This window comes from Physeter macrocephalus, chromosome 20 (genome assembly GCF_002837175.3).
Source record: "Physeter macrocephalus isolate SW-GA chromosome 20, ASM283717v5, whole genome shotgun sequence".
NCBI classification, from domain to species: Eukaryota; Metazoa; Chordata; class Mammalia; order Artiodactyla; family Physeteridae; genus Physeter; species Physeter macrocephalus.
Window position 1 is genome coordinate 2,311,387 of NC_041233.1, and position 22,842 is coordinate 2,334,228.

General features: G+C 49.2%; 1 protein-coding gene across 2 annotated transcripts in view; it reads right to left on the minus strand.

Annotated features, from left to right (window-relative positions):
* Nucleotides 1-22,842, minus strand: part of C20H1orf198 (chromosome 20 C1orf198 homolog) — a 36,702-nt gene that overhangs the window by 9,028 nt on the left and 4,832 nt on the right. The window contains exon 2 of one of the 2 annotated variants that reach the window (XM_024117075.2): nt 14,738-14,788. The exons of the other annotated variant lie outside the window; for it this stretch is intronic. Coding sequence (XP_023972843.1) covers nt 14,738-14,788 — 51 coding nt within the window. The remainder of the gene's footprint in view (nt 1-14,737; nt 14,789-22,842) is intronic. 2 annotated transcript variants of the gene reach the window in all.

Below are 22,842 nucleotides of genomic sequence, written 5' to 3' on the forward strand. Positions count from 1 at the left end.
AAAAGGCATCCAAGTTGGAAGGGAAGAAGTAAAATTGTTACTATATGCAGATGACATGATACTATATATAGAAAACCTTAAGGACTCCACACAAAAACTACTAGATCTAATAAATGAATGCAGCAAAGTAGCAGGATACAAGATTAACATTCAGAAATCAGCTGCATTCCTTTACACTAACAGTGAAATGTCAGAAAGGGAATGTAAAAAAAAAAAAAAAAAAAAACCTAGGAATAAACCTGACCAAGGAGGCGATTTATACACTGAGAACTATAAAATATTAATAAAGGAAATCAAAGAGGATTCAAAGAAATGGAAATATATCCCATGCTCTTGGATTGGAAGAATGAACATTGCTAAAATGGCAATACTACCCAAAGCAATTTACAGATTTAATGCGATCCCTATCAAATTACCCATGACATTTTTCACGGAACTAGAACAAATAATCCAAAAATGTATATGGAACCATAAAAGACCCAGAATTGCTAGAGCAATCCTGAGGAAAAAAAAAAAACAAAGCAGGAGGCATAACTCTCCTGGACTTCAGACAATACTACAAAGCTACAGTAATCAAAACCGTGTGGTATCGGTACAAAAACAGGCATACGGATCAATGGAACAGAATAAAGAACCCAGAAATAAACCCACACACCTACAGTCAATTAATCTTCAACAAAGGAGGCAAGAATATAAAATGGGAAAAAGACAGTCTCTTCAGCAAGTGGTGTTGGGAAAGTTGGACAGCTGCATGTAAATCAATGACGTTCGAACACACCCTCACACCATACACAAAAATAAACTCAAAATGGCTTAAAGACTTAAACATGAGACAAGACACCATAAAACTCCTAGAAGAGAACACAGGCAAAACATTCTCTGACATAAATCGTACCAATGTTTCCTTAGGTCAGTCTCCCAAGGCAATAGAAATAAAAACAAAAGTAAACAAATGGGACCTAATCAAACTTACAAGCTTTTGTGCAGCAAAGAAAACCATAAAAAAACCTGAAAAGGCAACCTACAGAATGGGAGAAAATATTTGCAAATGATGCGACTGACAAGGGCTTAATCTCCAAAATATACAAACAACTCATACAACTCAACAACAAAAAGACAAATAACCCAATCCAAAAATGGGCAGAAGACCTTAACAAACATTTCTCCAAAGAAGACATATAGGACGCCAGTAGGCACATGAAAAGATGCTCAACATCACTAATTATTAGAGAAATGCAAATCAGAACTACAATGCGGTACCACCTCACACCGGTCAGAATGGCCATCACTAAAAAGTCTACAAATAACAAATGCTGGAGACGATGTGGAGAAAAGGGAACCCTCCTACACTGTTGGCGAGAATGTAAGTTGGTCCAGCCACTATGGAAAACAGTATGGAGGTTCCTCAGAAAACTAAAAATAGAAGGAAGAAAATAATAAATATCAGTGAAGAAATAAATAAAACAGAGGTGAAAAAACAATAGAAAAAAATCAACAAAACCAAGAGCTGGTTCTTTGAAAGGGTAAACAAAATTGACAAACCTCTAGCCAGGCCCACCAAGAAGAAAAGAGAAAGAACCCAAATAAAATAAGAAATGAAAAAGGAGAAATCTAAACTGATACTGCAGAAATACAAAAAACCATAAGAGAATGCTATGAACAATTACATGCCAACAAATTTGACAACCTAGAAGAAATGGACAACTTTCTAGAAACTTACAGACCACCAAAATTGAATCAAGAAGAAATAGATAATTTGAACAGACTGATCACTAGAAGTGAAGTAGAATCTGTAATAAAAAAAATTTCTACAAACCAAAGTCCAGGACCAGATGGCTTCACAGATGAATTCTACCAAACATACAAAGAAGAATTTATACTGATTCTTCTCAAACTCTTCCAAAAGATTAAGAGGAGGGAACACTCCCAAAGACATTCTACGAAGCCACCATCACCCTGATACCAAAACCAGACAAAGACACCACTAAAAAATAAAATTACAGGCCAATATATTTCATGAATATAGATGCAAAAATTCTCAACAAAATATTAGCAAACCGAATCCAACAACACATAAAAAAGATCACACACCACAACCGAGTGGGATTCATCCCAGGTTCACAAGGATGGTTCAACATACACAAATCAATCAATGCACACCACATTAACAAAAGAAAAGTCCAAAACCACATGATCATCTCAATAGATGCAGAAAAAGCATTTGACAAAATTCAACATCCATTCATGATTAAAAACTCTTACCAAAGTGGGAAAAGAGGGAACATATCTCAACATAATAAAAGCCATTTATGACAAACCCACAGCCAATACAATACTTAACGGTGAAAAGCTGAAAGCCTTCCCACTAAAATCTGGAATAAGACAAGGATGTCCACTCTCTCCACTTCTCTTTAACATAGTATTGGAAGTCCTAGCCACAGCAATCAGACAAGAAAAAGAAATAAAAGGCATCCAAGTTGGAAGGGAAGAAGTAAAATTGTTACTATATGCAGATGACATGATACTATATATAGAAAACCTTAAGGACTCCACACAAAAACTACTAGATCTAATAAATGAATGCAGCAAAGTAGCAGGATACAAGATTAACATTCAGAAATCAGCTGCATTCCTTTACACTAACAGTGAAATGTCAGAAAGGGAATGTAAAAAAAAAAAAAAAAAAAAACCCTAGGAATAAACCTGACCAAGGAGGCGATTTATACACTGAGAACTATAAAATATTAATAAAGGAAATCAAAGAGGATTCAAAGAAATGGAAATATATCCCATGCTCTTGGATTGGAAGAATGAACATTGCTAAAATGGCAATACTACCCAAAGCAATTTACAGATTTAATGCGATCCCTATCAAATTACCCATGACATTTTTCACGGAACTAGAACAAATAATCCAAAAATGTATATGGAACCATAAAAGACCCAGAATTGCTAGAGCAATCCTGAGGAAAAAAAAAAAACAAAGCAGGAGGCATAACTCTCCTGGACTTCAGACAATACTACAAAGCTACAGTAATCAAAACCGTGTGGTATCGGTACAAAAACAGGCATACGGATCAATGGAACAGAATAAAGAACCCAGAAATAAACCCACACACCTACAGTCAATTAATCTTCAACAAAGGAGGCAAGAATATAAAATGGGAAAAAGACAGTCTCTTCAGCAAGTGGTGTTGGGAAAGTTGGACAGCTGCATGTAAATCAATGACGTTCGAACACACCCTCACACCATACACAAAAATAAACTCAAAATGGCTTAAAGACTTAAACATGAGACAAGACACCATAAAACTCCTAGAAGAGAACACAGGCAAAACATTCTCTGACATAAATCGTACCAATGTTTCCTTAGGTCAGTCTCCCAAGGCAATAGAAATAAAAACAAAAGTAAACAAATGGGACCTAATCAAACTTACAAGCTTTTGTGCAGCAAAGAAAACCATAAAAAAACCTGAAAAGGCAACCTACAGAATGGGAGAAAATATTTGCAAATGATGCGACTGACAAGGGCTTAATCTCCAAAATATACAAACAACTCATACAACTCAACAACAAAAAGACAAATAACCCAATCCAAAAATGGGCAGAAGACCTTAACAAACATTTCTCCAAAGAAGACATATAGGACGCCAGTAGGCACATGAAAAGATGCTCAACATCACTAATTATTAGAGAAATGCAAATCAGAACTACAATGCGGTACCACCTCACACCGGTCAGAATGGCCATCACTAAAAAGTCTACAAATAACAAATGCTGGAGACGATGTGGAGAAAAGGGAACCCTCCTACACTGTTGGCGAGAATGTAAGTTGGTCCAGCCACTATGGAAAACAGTATGGAGGTTCCTCAGAAAACTAAAAATAGAAACAAAAGTAAACAAATGGGACCTAATCAAACTTACAAGCTTTTGTGCAGCAAAGAAAACCATAAAAAAACCTGAAAAGGCAACCTACAGAATGGGAGAAAATATTTGCAAACGATGCGACTGACAAGGGCTTAATCTCCAAAATATACAAACAACTCATACAACTCAACAACAAAAAGACAAATAACCCAATCCAAAAATGGGCAGAAGACCTTAACAAACATTTCTCCAAAGAAGACATATAGGACGCCAGTAGGCACATGAAAAGATGCTCAACATCACTAATTATTAGAGAAATGCAAATCAGAACTACAATGCGGTACCACCTCACACCGGTCAGAATGGCCATCACTAAAAAGTCTACAAATAACAAATGCTGGAGACGATGTGTAGAAAAGGGAACCCTCCTACACTGTTGGCGAGAATGTAAGTTGGTCCAGCCACTATGGAAAACAGTATGGAGGTTCCTCAGAAAACTAAAAATAGAATTGCCATATGATCCAGCAATCCCACTCCTGGGAATATACCCGGACGAAACTATAATTCAAAAAGAAACATGCACCCCTATGTTCACAGCAGCACTGTTCACGATAGCCAAAACATGGAAACATGCTTAGGAAACAACCTAAATGTCCATCGACAGATGAATGGATAAAGATGTGGTACATATAAACAATGGAATACTACTCAGCCATAAAAAAAGAATGAAAAAATGCCATTTGCAGCAACATGGATGCAACTAGGGATTATTATACTAATTGAAGTAAGTCAGAAAGAGAAAGACAAATATCATATGATATCACTTATATGTGGAATCTAAAATATGGCACAGATGAACCTATCTACAAAACAGAAACAGACTCACAGACATAGAGAACAGACTTGTGGTTGCCACGGGGGAGGGAGAGGGATAGACTGGGAGTTTGGGGTTAGCAGATGTAAACTATTACATACAGGATGGATAAACAACAAGATCCTACTGTAGAGCACAGGGAACTATATTGAATATCCTGTGATAACCCATAATGGAAAAGAATATAAAAGAAGAATGTATGTACGTGTATAACTGAGTCACTGCTGTACATCAGAGAGTGGGATAACATTGTAAATCAACTACACTTAAATAAAAAAAATTTTTTTTAATCTAGACATTAAAAAAAAAAAACCATCAGAGCTCAGGTGCTGGGGCTCCGAGCAAATGCAGACTCTGAGTGTATCCAGTGCACCAGGGACAGTTTTCTTTGTTGTTGGGCTTTTCTTCTAAAAAGTTTTTATTCTACAACGGAGACAATGGAGGTCTGGAGCAAATGAGTGAATTGTCCTAGGTCACTAGTCCATTAAGAGCAGCTGGGATTTCAATCTGGAGCAAGTGATTCCGAGGCCTGCAGCTGTGCTGGGCATCACACCACATTTAAAAAGCCAGTGGCCGCCAGGGACGATGTCCATGTGAACACCAGCGATCCCCATACGTGGCAGAATTTCTGTATGTCAGTGACCTGATCTGATTTTTAAAGGGCTGTTTCTGAGTGAGTCATTCTCAATACTCCGCATATTTCCAAACTCCACAATAAAATACAGGGAGAATGTGGGCACAGAGCTGATGAGTTCTTTAAATAAGCAAAGTGCTAGAAATAGCTTGGAAGTGGGGACTGAGCCTGAGAGAACAGAGTTGAGATTGATCTGGAAATTGTGGGGTAAAGAAAACACTTTGAGCAGTTCGTCAAACAGTAGGCTCTTTTAGGATCAGCCATCTCTCCAGTGGGGAGAAGCTCCCGGAAAGCTGGGCTGAACATGAGTCTAGGCACAGGACGGCACTGGGCCGAGCCAAGGATGCTGGGGACAGAGGTCAGCCACAGTGGTTCCAGGACTGCTTCAGGCCCTCGATCAGGGCACCGAGCAGCACTTAGCTGGAGTGACAACCTGCAAGAGAACCACGGAGGCTTTCAGGGCTCCTTGGGCCACCGGAACCCTCGTGAGAGCCCCTCGGGGAGGGTGACGTCTTGGTAGAGGAGAGGGCCAGGCTGACGGGGGTGGCTACTTGGTTTGGGGCGCTCTGGGGTGAAAATGGGGAAAACAAGAACTTACAGAAGAAAAAACGTTCTAGTGTATCGGCTTCTAAGCCTTTTTGCCCAGGCATTTGTTGTTTTCCATTCTGCAGATAAAATATGACTACATCCCCCTTTTAAGAAACGGTCCTCCTTGATCAGCTGCACTGGTGAGGGTCTCTTTCCTTCCCACTCCTCGCCCCAAAGGACAAAGGTTTGTGGTTTGTGTTTAAAACACATGCCTGTTGGGAAGGGCCGGGCCAAGAAAGAAGAAGAGGACCAAAGGGTCCTTTTTCCTGACCAGAGTTCATCTTACTTGGCTCCAGGACCCCAGAACGCCAGCAAAACTGGACCAGGACATGGTGAGAGGGGCTCCTGGTCATTGCTGTGGTCCAGGTCACACAGAAGTGGCACCTGCACTGCAGCTCCCTCTGTGCTTTAGGAGAGGTTTCATTGCTTTTGCTCGGTGACTCCACCGGCCCTGGGCCGCCCCCTCCCCTCCCAGACCAGTGCTTTCTCCCGGGAGGTCCCCTAAGCCCCAGGTCCCCTTTAGAGGCGCCTCCTGCTCACCGGCCCGAAGCCACAGCTACCTTCTTCCCTGAACCAGCTCCTCTCAGTAAAGGACAAACCCACCAACGACCCAACCTGAACCTGGACTCTTTTCTTCTCTAGTAAAAACGGAGTATTCTTACTCCCCGGGCTGTTGTTTTAGAACGAGGCCCGGCACATAGTAAGTGCTCAGTAAACGCAGGCTACTGGGCTCTGCTCCTGTTCTGCTTGGTCAGAGGCATCTAAGCTCCCCGGGGAGTATTCCCACTGGAACCCACTGGATCCCCTCGGGGTGCTGGCCCCTCCCCGCCTTCCTCTGGTCACCAGGGGCGTGGTACCCGTGGCTGGGACACGCGGGCCGTGTCTGCGTCCAGAAGTAAGCGCGACTCTGAAGCCCCATCCCGGCCCAGTGTCTGGCGTGGAATCTGAGCTGAGACACTCCCCACAGGGATGGAGTGCAGCCACCGTGCTGTCCCTGGACCACCCCCCGCCAGAGCCTGTGCTTCCGACCGGGGTCTCTGACCTCACCTTCCCCCGTGGCCCTGAGGCAATGCAAGGGGGCCCTCTGACACTGGAGCAGATCTGTGAACAGGAGGGGACAGCCCTGCCTCGCGACCTGACAGGCCAGCAGGGGGACTGCGTCTGGAGCCTGTGATGAACGCTAGAAAGTCAGGAAGTTCCCATGCAGCCTTCTGATTTCTGGAAAAAGTCAGTTTTTCCAGGTGTGGACAAAGAGCTCTCGGGAACCCGGTCCCCTGCGCCGAGCTGGGCCCAGCAACAGGATGCTAGTCCACGTGAAGAGCAGCCCCCAGCTCGGACAGCAGGTCGGAGGGGGATGCAAGCCCGTGGTCTTACACGAGACGGCTGGGACGGAAGACTGAGGGGCACTCAGCAAGCCCTCTCCCATCCTCACAGAGATGCTGACGGCGCTTCCCTCTACGTCCCAGGCGCCCCGGTTGGAGCCCCAGGGCTATGCGCTGAGCCAGGCCTGGGTGTCAGCCACCCCATGTGGGGAGCTGGGTCTTAGCTGGCCACGTCCGTTCTAAAAACAGAAAGCCCACAACTGAGCCCAGTGTCTATTTTTACGTCCCACTCACTGGAGAGGAATGTGTAATATTTCAGTAAAGGAGGGTGCAGGCGGCCAAAACTAACTGTTTGGCTTGGCGGCCTCTGGCAGATCTAAATTGTTGAGATGAAGGCTGCAGAAACATTGTCAGAAAATATAATAGCTTACTGGAGCAAATCCTAATAAATTCACAAACCATTTAACATTTATCCTCCTCCACCTCCCCCGCCAAAGGAGGAAAAGGAAGAAGAGGGGAAGATAGGAAAAATTTTTAGAATCTCAGAATCAGTAGGACGACAGTCTGGTGGGGAAGAGACAGCACGGCCTAGCCACTGAGACTGGGGGTGTCAGACCCTCCAGGCCAGCGGCGCACGGGGGACAGGGTCTGGGGACCCCTGCCCCTAACCCCGAGGCCCCAGGGGCTAGAGAACACTCCTGTATTTTCACCAGGGAGCCGGGCGGACAATGGCCAGGGCCCAGCTGCTGGGCCCCATGGCACCGAGCCGGGGGAAAACCCAACAGACACCCAACAGACAGTGGGTGTGAAGGAGCCTGCGGTTATAAGGCCAAGGGAAGAACAGGAGCCTCTGCCCTCCAGGTGCCTGTCGTCTCACAGGGACAAGATGCACCCACAAAGAACGCCACCGGTGACATTAACGTGTGTCCGTCTAGCACAGAGCTTCTCAGAGGGGACACAGAAGGCGGACAGTTGCAGACACTGCGGCAAGGGGTGCAGCACACGGCCCCGGGCTGGGACGTCTAGCTCACAGCCCTCACTCTGGGCCTCTGTTTCCTCATCTGGCAAAGGGCGCGTCGGGGGGATTAGCCGAGGAAATGCCCCCAAGGTGCTCAGCACAGATCAGGGGCCTGTGGGAGCTGCCCGGCTGTCACAGTAACTGGGAGAACCACAGGAACGGAATCTGCTCCGGGTCTGGGGGCAGGTGGGACCTGCACGGGTGGCTGGGGGCCAGGGGGCTGGGCAAGGCACCGAGGCAGGCGAGATGGGTGCCACGGGGCAGGGCTGCGGGGCTGGAGAAGAGACCGGCAGGAAGGACCCTTGGGGCCAGAGCAGCAGGATGGGCCCTGGGCTGAGGAGCTGGCAGGTCACTGCACCTACAAAAGCCGGGAAAGGTCCAGAGCAGGGGGCCACAGGCCTGCTCTGGATCTCAGGAAGGTGAGCTAGAGACAGCACGGGGAGGGGGAGGGGGACTTCACTGCTGGGCAGAGACGGGGGTCTCCGTGAGGGCCCCCAAGCAGGAGTGATGCTGTGATGGGAGCATGGCGTGGCTCCACGGCCCTGCATTTCTCAGAAACTTCTGGCTGGCGGTGAGGAGGGACAGCCAGGCTGGGCCATAACTGGGAACCCAGGGAACGCTCCATGTACGGACATCCTGACGGAACACCCGTCTGTCCCGCTTGGGCAAGAGACGCCTCTTAGCCACAGACAGACCCAAGCTCCAATCTCTCTTCATCGATTCAACCCGCCTGCGCGTTACCGCCGCCCCTGAGCCCCGGCACCCCAGCCCCCAGCGGGGGCAGCGACACTGAGCTCCTGGGTGAAAGAACGTGACGTGGCTGCAGACCCCTGGTGTGGACCTCAGCCCGTGCAGATGCCCTTGCTCCCAGGCGCTTACTTCTCCTCCTGAGGAGGGGCTGAGAGGCCCCCCTACTCCAGGAGTGGTCTGTGTCGATCCTCGGAGATCAAGGAGCTGACCGCCCCCCCAGCTTACTCACGATCCCCAAATAGGCAGCCGAACCTCGGGTGAAGGACTCGGGTAGACAGAAGGGGAAAATGCAGACAGCCTGGGAGGAGGCAAGCACTGTGGGCGCGGCGCCCCCCGAGTCCAGCCGCCCCTCGCTAGGGCCTGACCTGCCTCTGCAGGAGTCTCCTGCAAACCCCCAGCCCAGAGGAAGAATCCTCCCCTGCCGACTCCCCTCTCTGGAGCTTTCCTCGTGGAACCTCAGCAGCAGGAGAGAGGAATCCGCCGCGGGGCCCTGCAGGCACCCTGGCCCCCGGCACACCTGCCAAGCTGAAGGATGGGGGGAAAGATGGCGACAAGGGCACCTCGCCCGGCCAGGGCGGGCGCTTCTGCCTCAGAGCCTCCCTTCCGCCGGGAAGAGGTCAGAGCGACAGAGGCGTCAGGCCTGGCGCGGCCTCGGCAGGAGGCGACCCGGGAGGGGAGGGCAGGCCGGAAGGCCCAGCAGGATCCGAGGAAACGGGCAGCGCTTGCCCGGCATCGAGGCCTCTCCTGGTCAGAGCCGCCTTTCAGGCACGGACGGCACCCGCTCGTCCACGCTCTGCAGGTCTCTGCAGGGGTCCCCGGCCACGGGCTGGCCCGAAGGAAGGAGCCCAGACAGAGGTGCAAAAATTGGGAAGAAATCCCAAATCCCTGAGATTCTCGGCTCTGCGTCCGACAAGCATCACCTTGGGTCAGACTGACCCCTGGCTTTAGCTGACCGACTGCTGGCTGAGAAGTCAGAGCTGAGAAAGAGCTAGGCACTTAGCTGGCTATCATTAAATGTCTGCAGAAGAGGGGACCTCCCTGGTGGTCCAGTGGTTAAGACTCCGCGCTTCCAGTGCAGGGGGTGCAGGTTCGATCCCTAGTCAGGGAACTAAGATCCCACATGCCGTGCAGCACGGCCAAAAAAAAGGAAAAAAAAAACTCTGCTGAAGTGAATAGCCGCAGAAGCCATGAGACCGTATCCACCAACGTGTATGTAAATATGTGCCATGTGAATGAAGGAAAATGGCTGGAGGAATGATCACGTGGCTAAAGTGGTCCTCCTGTGTGATCTCTGCCCCAGGCGCGGCCATCCCCACGCTGGGCTCTTTGCCGAGAGCAAGCGTTTACTCACCTCTGACCCTTAAGCATAATGTCTGACCCAGAGTGGAAGGATAATCAATGTCCGCCGGCTTTTTGAAAAAAATCAGTGAATGATGTCATAGAGACAGGAAGTAGAAGGGTGGTTGCCAGGGGCTGGGGGAGGGGGAAAGGGGGGTTTCGGCTTAAAAGGAAGAGAGTTGCAGTTTGGGAAGATGATAACGTTCTGGAGATGGATGGTGGCGACAGCTGCACAACAGCGTGAATGCACTTAAGGCCACCGAACTGCACACTTACAAATGGCTAAGAGGGTACGTTTTACGGGATGTGCATTTTACCGCAATTTAAGATTCAAAAAAAAAATCAGTGGATGACAGACCATCAAATGAAACGACCCGCTGTCGGGGCCGTCAGAGTGTGGAGTCTGTGATTCGAAATGGCACAGATCCTCTGCAACTGTCCATCAGGAGATGCGATCCATGTCCTCACACCCCAAATCCGGGTGGACTGTGCCTCGATTTGACCAGCAGAACAAAGCAGAGGGGATACTTTGGTTCCCAAGCCTCAGCCTCGGAAGACCCTGTCGGCTTCCACTCTCACCCGAGGGAGCTCTTCCACCAACACGTAGCTCGCTGGACACATGTGGCCCCAACCGGACATGGAAGAGAGGGTACCCTAGAGCAACCAGCTCCCACAGGCCGTCAGATGACACGAGAGCAGTCCCCGGGCAGGCCCACAGAAGAACAGCCCGGCTGAGCCCTGCCCAGACCACTGGCCCCCAGAATCAGGAGCAAAGAAATGGCTGCTTCAAGCCGTGAAGGGGTGAGGTGCCTGCCATGCATCCAAGACGTCAAATGACAAAGAGTCTCCAGCCTTGCAGTTGGAGGTCAGGGCCACCCTGCCCTGGCTAACCCACCTCTTGCATGCAGCTCTCCAAAGAAGTTCTCATCCGTCCTTCAGTCCTAAGGAAGAGCGTGACAATGCAGAGAGGTGGGCACTCGCACTTCAGCTGGGGAGAGGCGAGTGGTGGAACTCCGGCTCTTGATGACAGAGCAGGGCTAAGGCCCTTTGCTCTCTGGAACGCTCTCTATTCTGCCTCTACAAAGTTCTGACTTTAAATCACGTAAGTGTGATTTTGAGAGCTCAAATCAAAAGGTGAGGACACAGCCCATCTGTTCATGAAATAAGCTGGTTCCCTCATTGAAAGGGAACGTGAAACGAATTGGGAGATTAGGTTTGACATAAATACACCACCATGTGTAAAATAGCTAGCTAGTGGGAACCTGCTGCATAGCACGGGAAGCTCAGCTCGGTGCTCTGTGATGACCTAGATGGGGGGGTGGGGGGAAGGGCGCGGTGGGAGGGAGGTCCAAGAGGGAGGGGACACAGGTATACACACAGCTGGTTCACTTCATTGTACAGCCGAAACTAACACGGTTTGACATAAATACACCACCATGTGTAAAATAGCTAGCTAGTGGGAACCTGCTGCATAGCACGGGAAGCTCAGCTCGGTGCTCTGTGATGACCTAGATGGGGGGGTGGGGGGAAGGGCGCGGTGGGAGGGAGGTCCAAGAGGGAGGGGACACAGGTATACACACAGCTGGTTCACTTCATTGTACAGCCGAAACTAACACAACATTGTAAAGTAACTATACTCCAACGGAAAAAAAAATGAAACTGAGAACCCTGAGCTACAAAGACTACACCTTTTGCTAAAAAAAAAACCCAAAAAAACCCAAAAAAAACAAGTTAATTAAAATGAGCAACACATATTGACTTAACTTCATCAAGCCTTCTCAATTTATGCAGGTTCCTAAGGGACCTGGATGGTATCTGTGGACAATTAACACCAGCACGAGCGTGGCCCGTGCTGGGCTGTGTCAGCACACCTTGTTCTAGAGACCTTTCCCCGGCACCTGCTCCCACACTGAGCCTCATTCTCAGCAGCCGCCCGAGCGGCTGCCCCATCCTTGCCCCAGAATGTCATCTGCATGAAGGTAATAACAGGTGAAACATCCCATCCCACAAACGGCGGACTCAGGAACATTTAACAAGGTAAATTCTTAGAGAGTAGATATCCTCTACATCGTGGGGGGCACGATGGACTTAGGGCTCGGGGCATTTTAACTAATTCGACTTCTCTGTCTTCATCACTGAGACATCATCAAACACAGGGCCCAGGCCAGTAACATCTGTGCTGCCTTCTGGGCCACTGTCCCCGAGGCTGTCCACTCCCCCCTGCAGACTACCCATCTGCCTAGGATTACAGTAAGGCCCCTACATACGAACGAGTTGTATGTAGGTACCCAACTAACACGATGGGCTATCTAGTACCGTACTGTAACAGGTTTAAAATACCTTTCGCACAAATAACGCATAAAAAACAAACAAAAAAATAAAACATGTTTAATCTTACAGTGCAGTCCCTTGAAAAGGACAGTAGTCCAGGACAACAGCTGGCATACTGGGGCGGGCATCGAGTGAACAGGCAAGAAGAGGTACTGACTGGAGTGGTGGGGGGCGGGGGGGAGACGGTAGATCTGAAGGATCGTCAGTAACAGGAGACGGAGGGCCAGCTGCAGTTTCCCTCACGCCTTACGTTGATGGAACGCACGTTCCCATCTTTGAAAGTTTGCAACTTGAAGGTTCTTATGTAGTGTTTCTCAGTTACCCATCTGGGGAACCCACATACAAGGAATATTGATGGCACTGGCTGAACGTCAGTGTGGCGAGGTCCTTTCTACCCACCTCCAACTCCCTTTGCCCTGTCACTGGACAGGGATTTACGGGTGGGCCTCGGAGCTCGTAAGCTGCAATCCCAGGCAGCTCCTCACCCTACCTGGCTGCCTCCCAGACACCCTCGCTGGTTCAGCCACCCCTCAACCAGTGTCCAGATCCTGAAGGAGACTCCAATTCCAGGCACAACGTCCTCGCTCACCCTGCCCTCCGCGCAGACCTAGGTTATTAATCTGCCAAGGAAATTAAAAAAAATCACGCACGCAGGATGCAGGTATTTGCATCTTTCTTTTTAGGATGTTTAGGACCTGACGCTCTGGATCCCCAAAGGGAGGAGTCTGTGCTTGCGGGATGAGCGTGGTCATCTGCATTAATGCCACGTATTCGCAAAAGCCACCTCTCAACTCTCACGTGAGGGTCCCCTCAACTTTCACAGGCTTCCTCATCCTAAGGCAGCTCGCGTCACTTGGGGCAGTCAATCAGCCAACCAACCGCGCAGCCTGTGGGCAACACCACCGGCTGTCCTGATCCATCTGAGCCCTCGTCAAGTCCTTCATTTTAAGACACAGACCCCCACCCGAGGGCCTCTCAGGTGGCTTGCAGGCCCCCGCCACTGCCGCACCCCGCTCTGACCCACCCTCCCTACAGCCCCCTGGACGCCATTTCTACCAGGATGAGCAACCGTGGGGACAAGTGAAAAACCAAGAAACGGGCCCCTTCAAGTGTCAGGGCTTGAAAGCCCTGATCCAACCTCAAGCCTACGCCCTATTGCAGGTACACAGCCGTCCTGGTCACCCCCATTAGGGAAAGGACCCTCTAACACACAGCAGAGAATGTTCTAGAATTCAGAGAATCCTGGTCTTTTTCCTTCTTTTCCTTGGGTTTGAGACGCCTGCCTTTCGGTCATTTTGTACTACTTATTAATGCACTTGTACCGGGACAACTAGGGAGAATGGGGAAATGGATAAAACCCGTTAAGCTTGATACTCTTAAGCAACTTTGGCAACAATAACACTAACAGCAGCAAACGAATGACTGGGGACCAGCATTAGGGATCCAGGCTGGGTTGCACATCTGTATCCACTGGCTACCCCAGCTTCAAAGGGTACAAAGGGCACGCTTCCCCTCCTCCCTTCCTCCCTCAGGACGCTGCCTTTGAGGTGACTCTTGCAGGCAGTTCTGATGCATCTGCAACCTTGTCTCCACATCCACCCACCTTCCTGTCTCGGCTGCCCTTCGGATTTCACTTTAATAAAAGCAGCTCTTAACCCCCCCGCCCCCCGACCCCGCCAAAAAAAGCTTCCCTCAAAGCTTTGCCTTATGGAGCCCCCAACAAGGCACTGAGTGCTGGTGGGCAAAAGTGTGAGCCGAGAAAGCCCCCCGAGGGGCTGCCCTGCTGTCCCAGGACAGGGGCGCCGAGCGTGCCCAGCGCGCCCACTGCCAGGCTTCCATCCCTCACCACGCCCAGCGCAGCGCAGGCCCCGCCCCTCCGCCTCTCCCCTCCCACCGGCGGGGGCGCATCACCTGCAGCCCGCCGCCTTCTGAGCCCACCAAGGGCTGAACGGAAAATACCTAAGGACGGCACGCTTTTTAAGAAGGCAAACAAATCTAAATTTAACCCAACTTACCCTCGTTTCCCAGGAGAAAGGGGCAGAGTGCTCATCTTGCCAAGTTATGTCCTGAAATAAAAATGCAAGAATAAATCTGAAATCCAAACCCAAAGGGACCGCGCGCAGACAACCACCCGAGGCCGTGGGGGAACCAAACTTCGGCACGAAGAATCCCAAGTCCTGGCTCAGAACAAGCCTGAAGTCGTCGCGCTCTGCAGAGAATGTGCTGACCTTCTCGGTCTGGCTCCCTGCTCACCTTGCTGGCCGCGGCCGCCAGGCACACCCGTCCCCTGCCAAACAGACATTCGACGAATGCCTGGGAGCCCCAGCACGGACTCGATGACGGGGAGGCTGAGGAGAAAGGAAACAGGGCTTCCGGGCTCAGGTCTCGGCCCTGCGAGCGACTAGCCACTCGGCCAGGGGAAGATGACTTAGCCTTTTGAGCCTCAGTTTCCTCATCTGTAAAGGGAGACCTGCGCTTCCCCTGCGGGGTTGTTGCGAGGATAAAATGAGGGAACCAAGGAAAAGGAGGTCGGGTGATGATCTGCCAGTCAACACCTGTACCGTCTGAGCATCCTCCCCCAGCCCCCTAAGTGCCTGCCAGAGATCTGTAGCGCGTCGGCCAGGGGAAGATGACTTAGCCTTTTGAGCCTCAGTTTCCTCATCTGTAAAGGGAGACCTGCGCTTCCCCTGCGGGGTTGTTGCGAGGATAAAATGAGGGAACCAAGGAAAAGGAGGTCGGGTGATGATCTGCCAGTCAACACCTGTACCGTCTGAGCATCCTCCCCCAGCCCCCTAAGTGCCTGCCAGAGATCTGGAAGGCAGCGATCAGCCTAGCGATGGAGAGAATGCCAACTGAATGCAACTACCTGATTACAGTGAAAACGCTGAAATCCTCCTGAGCCTCACAGCGGAACAGCAGAGAAGGAGCCCTGCAAAACAGTCACTGAGAACCTGACCTTGGATCCACTGACCTGAACAAAGGTTTGTAAGATCGCCTTTCCTAGGCCACCCCTCCAACTCTCCAGCTGTATTCCTATACTAGCGAATGTCTCATGTGTGCCCAGCTTCTGCTGGGGAATCATATTTTCTGAACCAAAAACTGGGACATCCTGGGCGATACAGCCTGAAAATGGGATAAAATATTTTGAATTGAGACTGTCCTTGCATAAAGCACCCCAGGTACATGATGTCTTCGCGCCCAGAGGCACTCCCTCGCCCCAGAGCTAGGTTACCTGGCTCCCCTCGCCCTCCTCCAGGAGGGGGACCAGTTCTGCAGAGGGTCCACTTCCTGCAGTACCGACTCCATCCCCAGCCTTGGCCTCTAAGCCTTGTCTCCTATCACTGCTGGCTGTCAGGCAAAACTTTAAAAATGAGAGGGAACGTGGGCCGCTACACTCCCATTGGGAATCTCAGTTAAGTCCAGGCGTACTCCTCAACTTACAGACTGTGTCCCTCCAAAAGTAGAAATGTGAGTTAACAAGTCTCGGCTGAGGGGGCTCCTGCATCCAGGTCTCTGTGTGTGTGGTCAGGGCGTGGGAGAAGAGCGCAGTTGAGCTCAATGACCTGAAAGTCCTTAAAATTCTGTGATCTCAGGACCCTCTACGTTCCTCTTAGAAGCAATAAAACAAGAAGGACTTTGTTTTCACATGGGAAAAATAAAGGAGGCTGATGGAATGCATGTTCCCTTTGTTCTAGATTCGGACCTGTGGAAAAGGGCAAAGGGAAACCAACTGGTAAATGTGCTCCCTCTATGGGGAGGTGGGGCGGGGGGAACAAGCCCAGTGGTCACCTCAGGGGACAGAGGAGGCATGTGGAGATTCAGTGGGCAGATAGAGGCCACTGGCCAAAAGCAGGGCGCACCGGAGCTGGACACCCCTTCTCATGTGATATGATCGCTCCTCTGAATATTAATCATGCAGCTTGAGTCCCTTTGAAATCTGCAAAGAACACAGGAAGAAGGTTTTTGGCTTTGGAAGATGAATGAGTGCAAGACTGAGGAACGAAGATGTAGCCTGGAGCTCGGTGAGCCGGCAGGCTCCAGCGGCTGCAGCCCAGATAGGCTGAAATTCCAAGGGGGCTGCAGACAGAGGGGTGCACTGTGATTTCTCCCCAACCTGGTGTCAAGTCAATAATCTTTTGTTTGCTCCAGCAAGAAACGAGTCAAGGGGCAAATTCCTTAGATTTCTGCAATTCTGAGCTCATAAAAAAATAATAATAATAAAGCACTTAACAAAAATAAACATGCCAAACAAAAATGTGATTGAAGCTCTGATGTCAGCCACTGGCTGCACACTCCAGCCACAAAGAGCGCTGGGGGCAAAAGCACAGGCTTTCCAGGCAGTTCGATGCCAAACGGCCTCAGGACTGCACAGTTCTAGCAATGGATAGTGGTGATGGCTGTACAACACTGTGTACTAACTGTACACCTAAAAACGGTTAGCGCGGTCAATTTTATGTTATGAATATTGTACCACAAGAAAAAAATCTGAAAAGGCTATATATATTATATGATTCCAACTATATAACATTCTGGAAAAGGTAAAACTATGGAGACAATAAAAAGATCAGTGGTCAGCAGGCTTGAACAGAAGAAGGGCTGACTAGGCACAGCACAGAGGACTTTCAGGACAGTGAAATACTCTGTACCGTACCGTAACGACGGATACTTTCCTCAAAACCCATGGAATGTACCACAGCAAGACTAAACCCCAGTGGAAACTACGGATGTTGGGCAACGATGCTGTGTAGGTTCATCCATTGTAACAAATCTTCCTCTCTGGTGGGCGTGTTGGTACTAGCAGAGGGTGCACACGTGTGACAGTAGGCGGTAGGTCAGAAATCTGTACTTTCTACTCACTTTTGCTGGGAATCTAAGACTGCTCCAAAAATTAAAATCTATTCTTCAAAAAAGTGTCCCCCCCCCAAAAAAAACCTGACAAAGGTAACAAATGCTGAAAACATCATTTCCTAATTACTCTAGGCCCTCTTGCTATTATCTGTGCTCTTGAGGTTACTTCCATCGGTTGCCCCTGCAAGATGGAAAGTGCATCTACAACAACACACAATGGGGTCACTGCACCTCCCTGGCTGGCTCTGATGCAGTGAGCTACCTGGGGGCTTGGACAGCCCCTGGGGGAGCATCTCCATGGCAACCAGCAGTGTTCCACATCAGGGCTGCTCCCCTCACACCCTGGAGCCAGATGTTAAACATTTCCGAACACACCACAAGCTGCAACCAATATCAAACACGCTGAAATTCACTACATTCTACACTAAATGTAACTGCTACTCTTAAATTGTTTAAGGATTTTGGTAATTTTGCTTTGGAAATTATTTGGTGACAAGTAACTCATCTATAATTGGCTGATTCCTCTGGAAAAGTCAGGACTGTTCCAAAATTATTCTAAAATGAAAAATTCTGGACTTAGAATTCATTTCAAACGTGAAATATTATAAATATTAGCCTTTCCTCTTCATGAAGTTGGAGACTAATGGGCCATTTATTCTTTTATAACTTTCTTTCCAATTTTGGGGCCGGTGAATTTCATCGTGTCTCAAGCGTGTGAGGTGGACAGCACCTGTAAGTGGCACTGTCCACAGCGGGTGTCCCTTAGTGAGGCCATAGGTCAGCCTGAGCAAGTGGGGCAAGGAGCACGGGCGTTACAGAGCAGCTCTGAGCTCCCCCTACACAAAGCCAGGCCACTAGCAGCCCGCAGACGGGGAGCGGCACCTTTCCTCCAACAGTCAAAAGAACTGCTTCTGAGACCCCTGCAGCGCTCTGAAAGTCTCGCTTCCACTCTGGGCCTCTCTGAGGGACGGGCTGGGGACCATTCTGCAACCTGAACAAACTGCACCTTCCTGCAGATGCCCTCTCTCCGGCATACCTGTCCCAGGTAGCCAGAGGGGATGGCCACCTCCCGAGTCCTTACTGGTCTTGGGTCCACGCTGGCGCCATTCACAGGCACCAGACTCAAGACTCTCTGAAGAGCACCCCAGCCTACAGGCTCTAGGTCTGGCTGTAAATCAGAATCACCTAGGGACTTCCCGGGTGGCGCAGTGGTTAAGAAGCCGCCTGCCAATGCAGGGGACACGGGTTCAAGCCCTGGTCCGGGAAGATCCCACATGCTGAGGAGCAACTAACCCTGTGCGCCACAACTACTGAGCCTGCGCTCTAGAGCCCACGAGCCACAACTACTGAGTCCGTGTGCCACAACTACTGAGGCCCGCATGCCTAGAGCCCGCGCTCCGCAACAAGAGAAACCACCGCAGGGAGAAGCCCGCACACCACAACGAAGAGTAGCCCCCGCTCTCTGCAACCAGAGAAAGCCCATGCGCAGCAACGAAGACCCAACGCAGCCAAAAATAAATTAATTTAAAAAAAAAAGATTCCACCAAATGAATTAACAAGTTCATTTAGAAGGACAAGAACTCCCACATTAAAAAAAAAAGAATCATCTAGAGTGCTGTTTTAATAGGCAGAATCTGTGGGTCCCACCTGACTTAGTTCTAGAAAACCAACAACTCCCTAGGTAATTCTAATGCATCCTTCCCCTTGGGCAGCTTACCTACTTCAGTCCTCCACAGGACACCTGACTGCTTCTTCACACTGGGGACACCTGGCCACACAGGCTGCACTTGCTGACCTCCCAGGGTCAGGGACCCACCTCTGTCTTCCCAGGCCACCCCACCTGCCAAGGTGGCCTCAATGAATACTGCTAGGTGACTCTCATCATCCCCAAATAAGGACTTCTACTAAACCTACCTGGGTTCAGGCTGCTCTCACGAGGAGCCCAAGGTTTTCTGGGCTGGCTCTCACCCACCCAACTTTGGAGCAGGCAGAATCACGTTCTGCACATCAGTATAATCAACCAAGGCACACAAGCGGTCTCCTAATACACAGCGAGGGCCCAGCAAATCATGTTTAAAGGCCGCTTTCATTTCATTCTTCCCAGAGTTCAAAGATTACATAAAACTACTGCAACAGCATTTCTAATCATGCCCTTAATATGTAACCATAAACAATAAACACTCTTAGGTGGTAGTCAGAATATGCTGCACTGTTTGTTAAATTTCTCCTGTCACCTAGAGCGCTGAGTCTCTAAAAGTTAGAATCCCAACCATTAAGTGCCCCAGAAATATATCTGATTTTTCTCGAGTGATTCAGAAACAGTGCTCACTGGAACCATATATTGTCACTGTCCTCCTGAAGTCCATAAATGAGGGGAGTTTCTGGTTGATAGACGGTGGCATCTTGGCTTAAAAGTAAGAAATGTACTGGGCATATACCCAGAGAAAGCCATAATTCAAAAAGACGCATGCACCCCAAGGTTCACTGCAGCACTATTTACAATAGCCAGGTCATGGAAGCGACCTAAATGCCCATCGACAGACGAATGGATAAAGAAGATGTGGTACATACACAATGGAATATTACTCACCCATAAAAAGGAACGAAATTGGGTCATTTGTAGGGACATGGATGGACCTAGAGACTGTCATACAGAGTGAAGTAAGTCAGAAAGAGAAAAACAAATATCGTAATTTAACGCATATATGTGGAATCTAGAAAAATGGTATAGATGAACCAGTTTGCAAGGCAGAAATAGAGACACAGATGTAGAGGACAAACGTACGGACACAAAGCAGGAAAAGGAGGGGGGCGGGGGGGGTAGGGGGAGGATAAACTGGGAGATCGGAATTGACCTGTATACACTAATTTGTATGAAACAGATAACTAATAAGAACCTGCTGTGTAAAAAATAAAATAAAATACAAAAAAAAAAAATAAGAAATGTAAACTCTGAAATACCCTAAGCTAGAGAAATGAAGCTCAGACGGCAGGGCCCGCGGGAGCAGGACAGACGCTACCCTCTGTTGCTGACTGTCTCACCCCTCCAGTGCTGTCGGCTGGCCGGGGCCCCCTGGCACATCCTGCGTGGAGCACCTTCTTCCTGGGCATCTGGTTAGTGTTGGTCTGTACCTCAAATTCACAGGAGCATATTAAAAACAGAAGGGAGGCAATCACGCTCCTTGGTATTTTGCCAAACGAGTTGAAAACTTAGGTCCACACAAAAACCTACACACGGATGCTTACAGCAGCTTCAGTCATAAATGCCAAAACTTAGAAGCAACCAAGATGTCCTTCGGTAGGCGAACGGCTATGAATGGCTAAGTAAACTGTGGTCCATCCAGGCAGTGGCATACTCTTCAGCACTAGGAAGAATGAGCCGTCAAGCCATGAAAAGACACTGAGGAACCTTCAATGCATATTACTAAGTGACACAAGCCAGTCTGAAAAGGCTCCATGATTCAGCTATACTCCGACATACGGAAAAGGCAAAACTGTGGAGACAGTAAAAAGATAAGTCGTTGCTGGGGCTGGAGGGGAGGGAGGGGTGAACAGGAGGCGCGCAGAGGATTTTTAGGGCAGTGAAGATACTCTGTACAGTACTGTAACGATGGAATTGTGTGCTCATAATTGTGTCCTCCAAACCACTGAATGTCCAACATCAAGAGTGAAGTGTAAACTCTGGGCCCTGGGTGATCATGATGTGTCAGTGTCAGTTCACTGGTGGTTCACAAATGCACGGCTCTGGTGCGGGTGTTGATCCTGGGGGAGTCTGTGCACGGGGCGCAGGGGTATATGGGAACTCTCTGTACTTCCTGCTCGATTTTGGGGAACCTAAAGCTGCTCTAAAAAATAAAGCCTACTTAAAAAAAGGGAGAAGTGAGGAAGAAGAATATGCTCTTTTTTTTTTTTTACCAACCGGTTATTCTTAGGGACTATTGTTTATAGGTTTATGGAATCGATGTTTTCCCCTTTGACTGGTAATATATTTAATTCTGCTGAGATCAGAGGGTGGCCATCACCAGAAGTACAAAAGGGCAGTTCCAACAACAGAAAAGCAGTTATGATTTAACTCCTGGGCAGGTTCCACCATGAATACAAATACAGAAACTCAGGCCTCCTCAGACCTCAGCAGAAACATGCCAAGGTAGTGATGGGAGGACGGGTGGGGGACAGGTCTAAGGAAATGAAGAGGAGAACGAGCCAGAAGTTTAACAGACAGGTCTGGCCTTGATTTCTTTTTCTGAGAAATGGGTACTTTCTCTGGTACTAAGGAAATCTCTCATTTTAGAGTGCAAAAGTAACTCCCGTCAATTATAAGATGACTCCAGACCTGCCAACAGGCTTCCCAGGTCTGCCCCCTCCCTCCCTGCAAGACAAGGAGCGAGTCATTTCTTTGCAAAACCAGTTCCCTGGTAGCCACTGGGCCATACACCCACAGGGGCCAGGGGGAGCCTGTGTTGCTGCCTCAGCTCCCAAGGCCACCTGTTCAATACACCTCCCCCACCCGAGGAGCCCCAGCTATGCAGAGTCCCAGGCCAGGTGCTACTCTGGGCAGAGGGCCATCTGACCATCTCAACTGGATGGCTGAGGATGGCCGTGTTCTCAACTCCTACCTGGAGGCCGGGCACAGACGCCAGGCGCAGGGACACGAAAAGCCAGGTCCGCCCTGTCACCTTTCCTAAAAAATGCATGCATCTGCCAGACAGAAGGTGGGAATCATAATTACACATTCTGCCTTCCTTAAAAAACAAGTCCAAACGCTGAGAAAGGAACTCTCCAATTTCTCATTGTTTGTGCCAAAGGCTGAAAAATAGAAGCCAAGCTGCTGAAGTGAACGGGGAAGAGGTGACCTCACATGTCACAGGTCCTGCATCAGGAAGACACATATCCAACCAAACTCAAATCTAACGAAGACTGAATAAGTGAGGAAAGTTCTGGAAGGACACTACCAATTTCTGCTTCATAATGCTGCTTCTTTCTGCATTGCTTGAAACTTTTAACAGTAACGTACAGGGTCGTTATTTTAGAAATTGTATGCCCATTTAATTAGTTCATTTTCAAACACAAACAGCTGGCCAGCCTGGACCCTAAGGAGCCAGGGCAAGGTGGCCCTTGGCAGGCAGCCCCAAGGGCACGGACTGGATGACAGCGGCTCAGCGAGGTCTGCTGCACTGGGGGCTTCCATACTGACCCCCAGCCTCCTGAGCGCTTCAGGGAGAGGTGCTCCGCCAGCCCGCTGGAAGCAGAAGCTGGATATGGACGGTGGGCA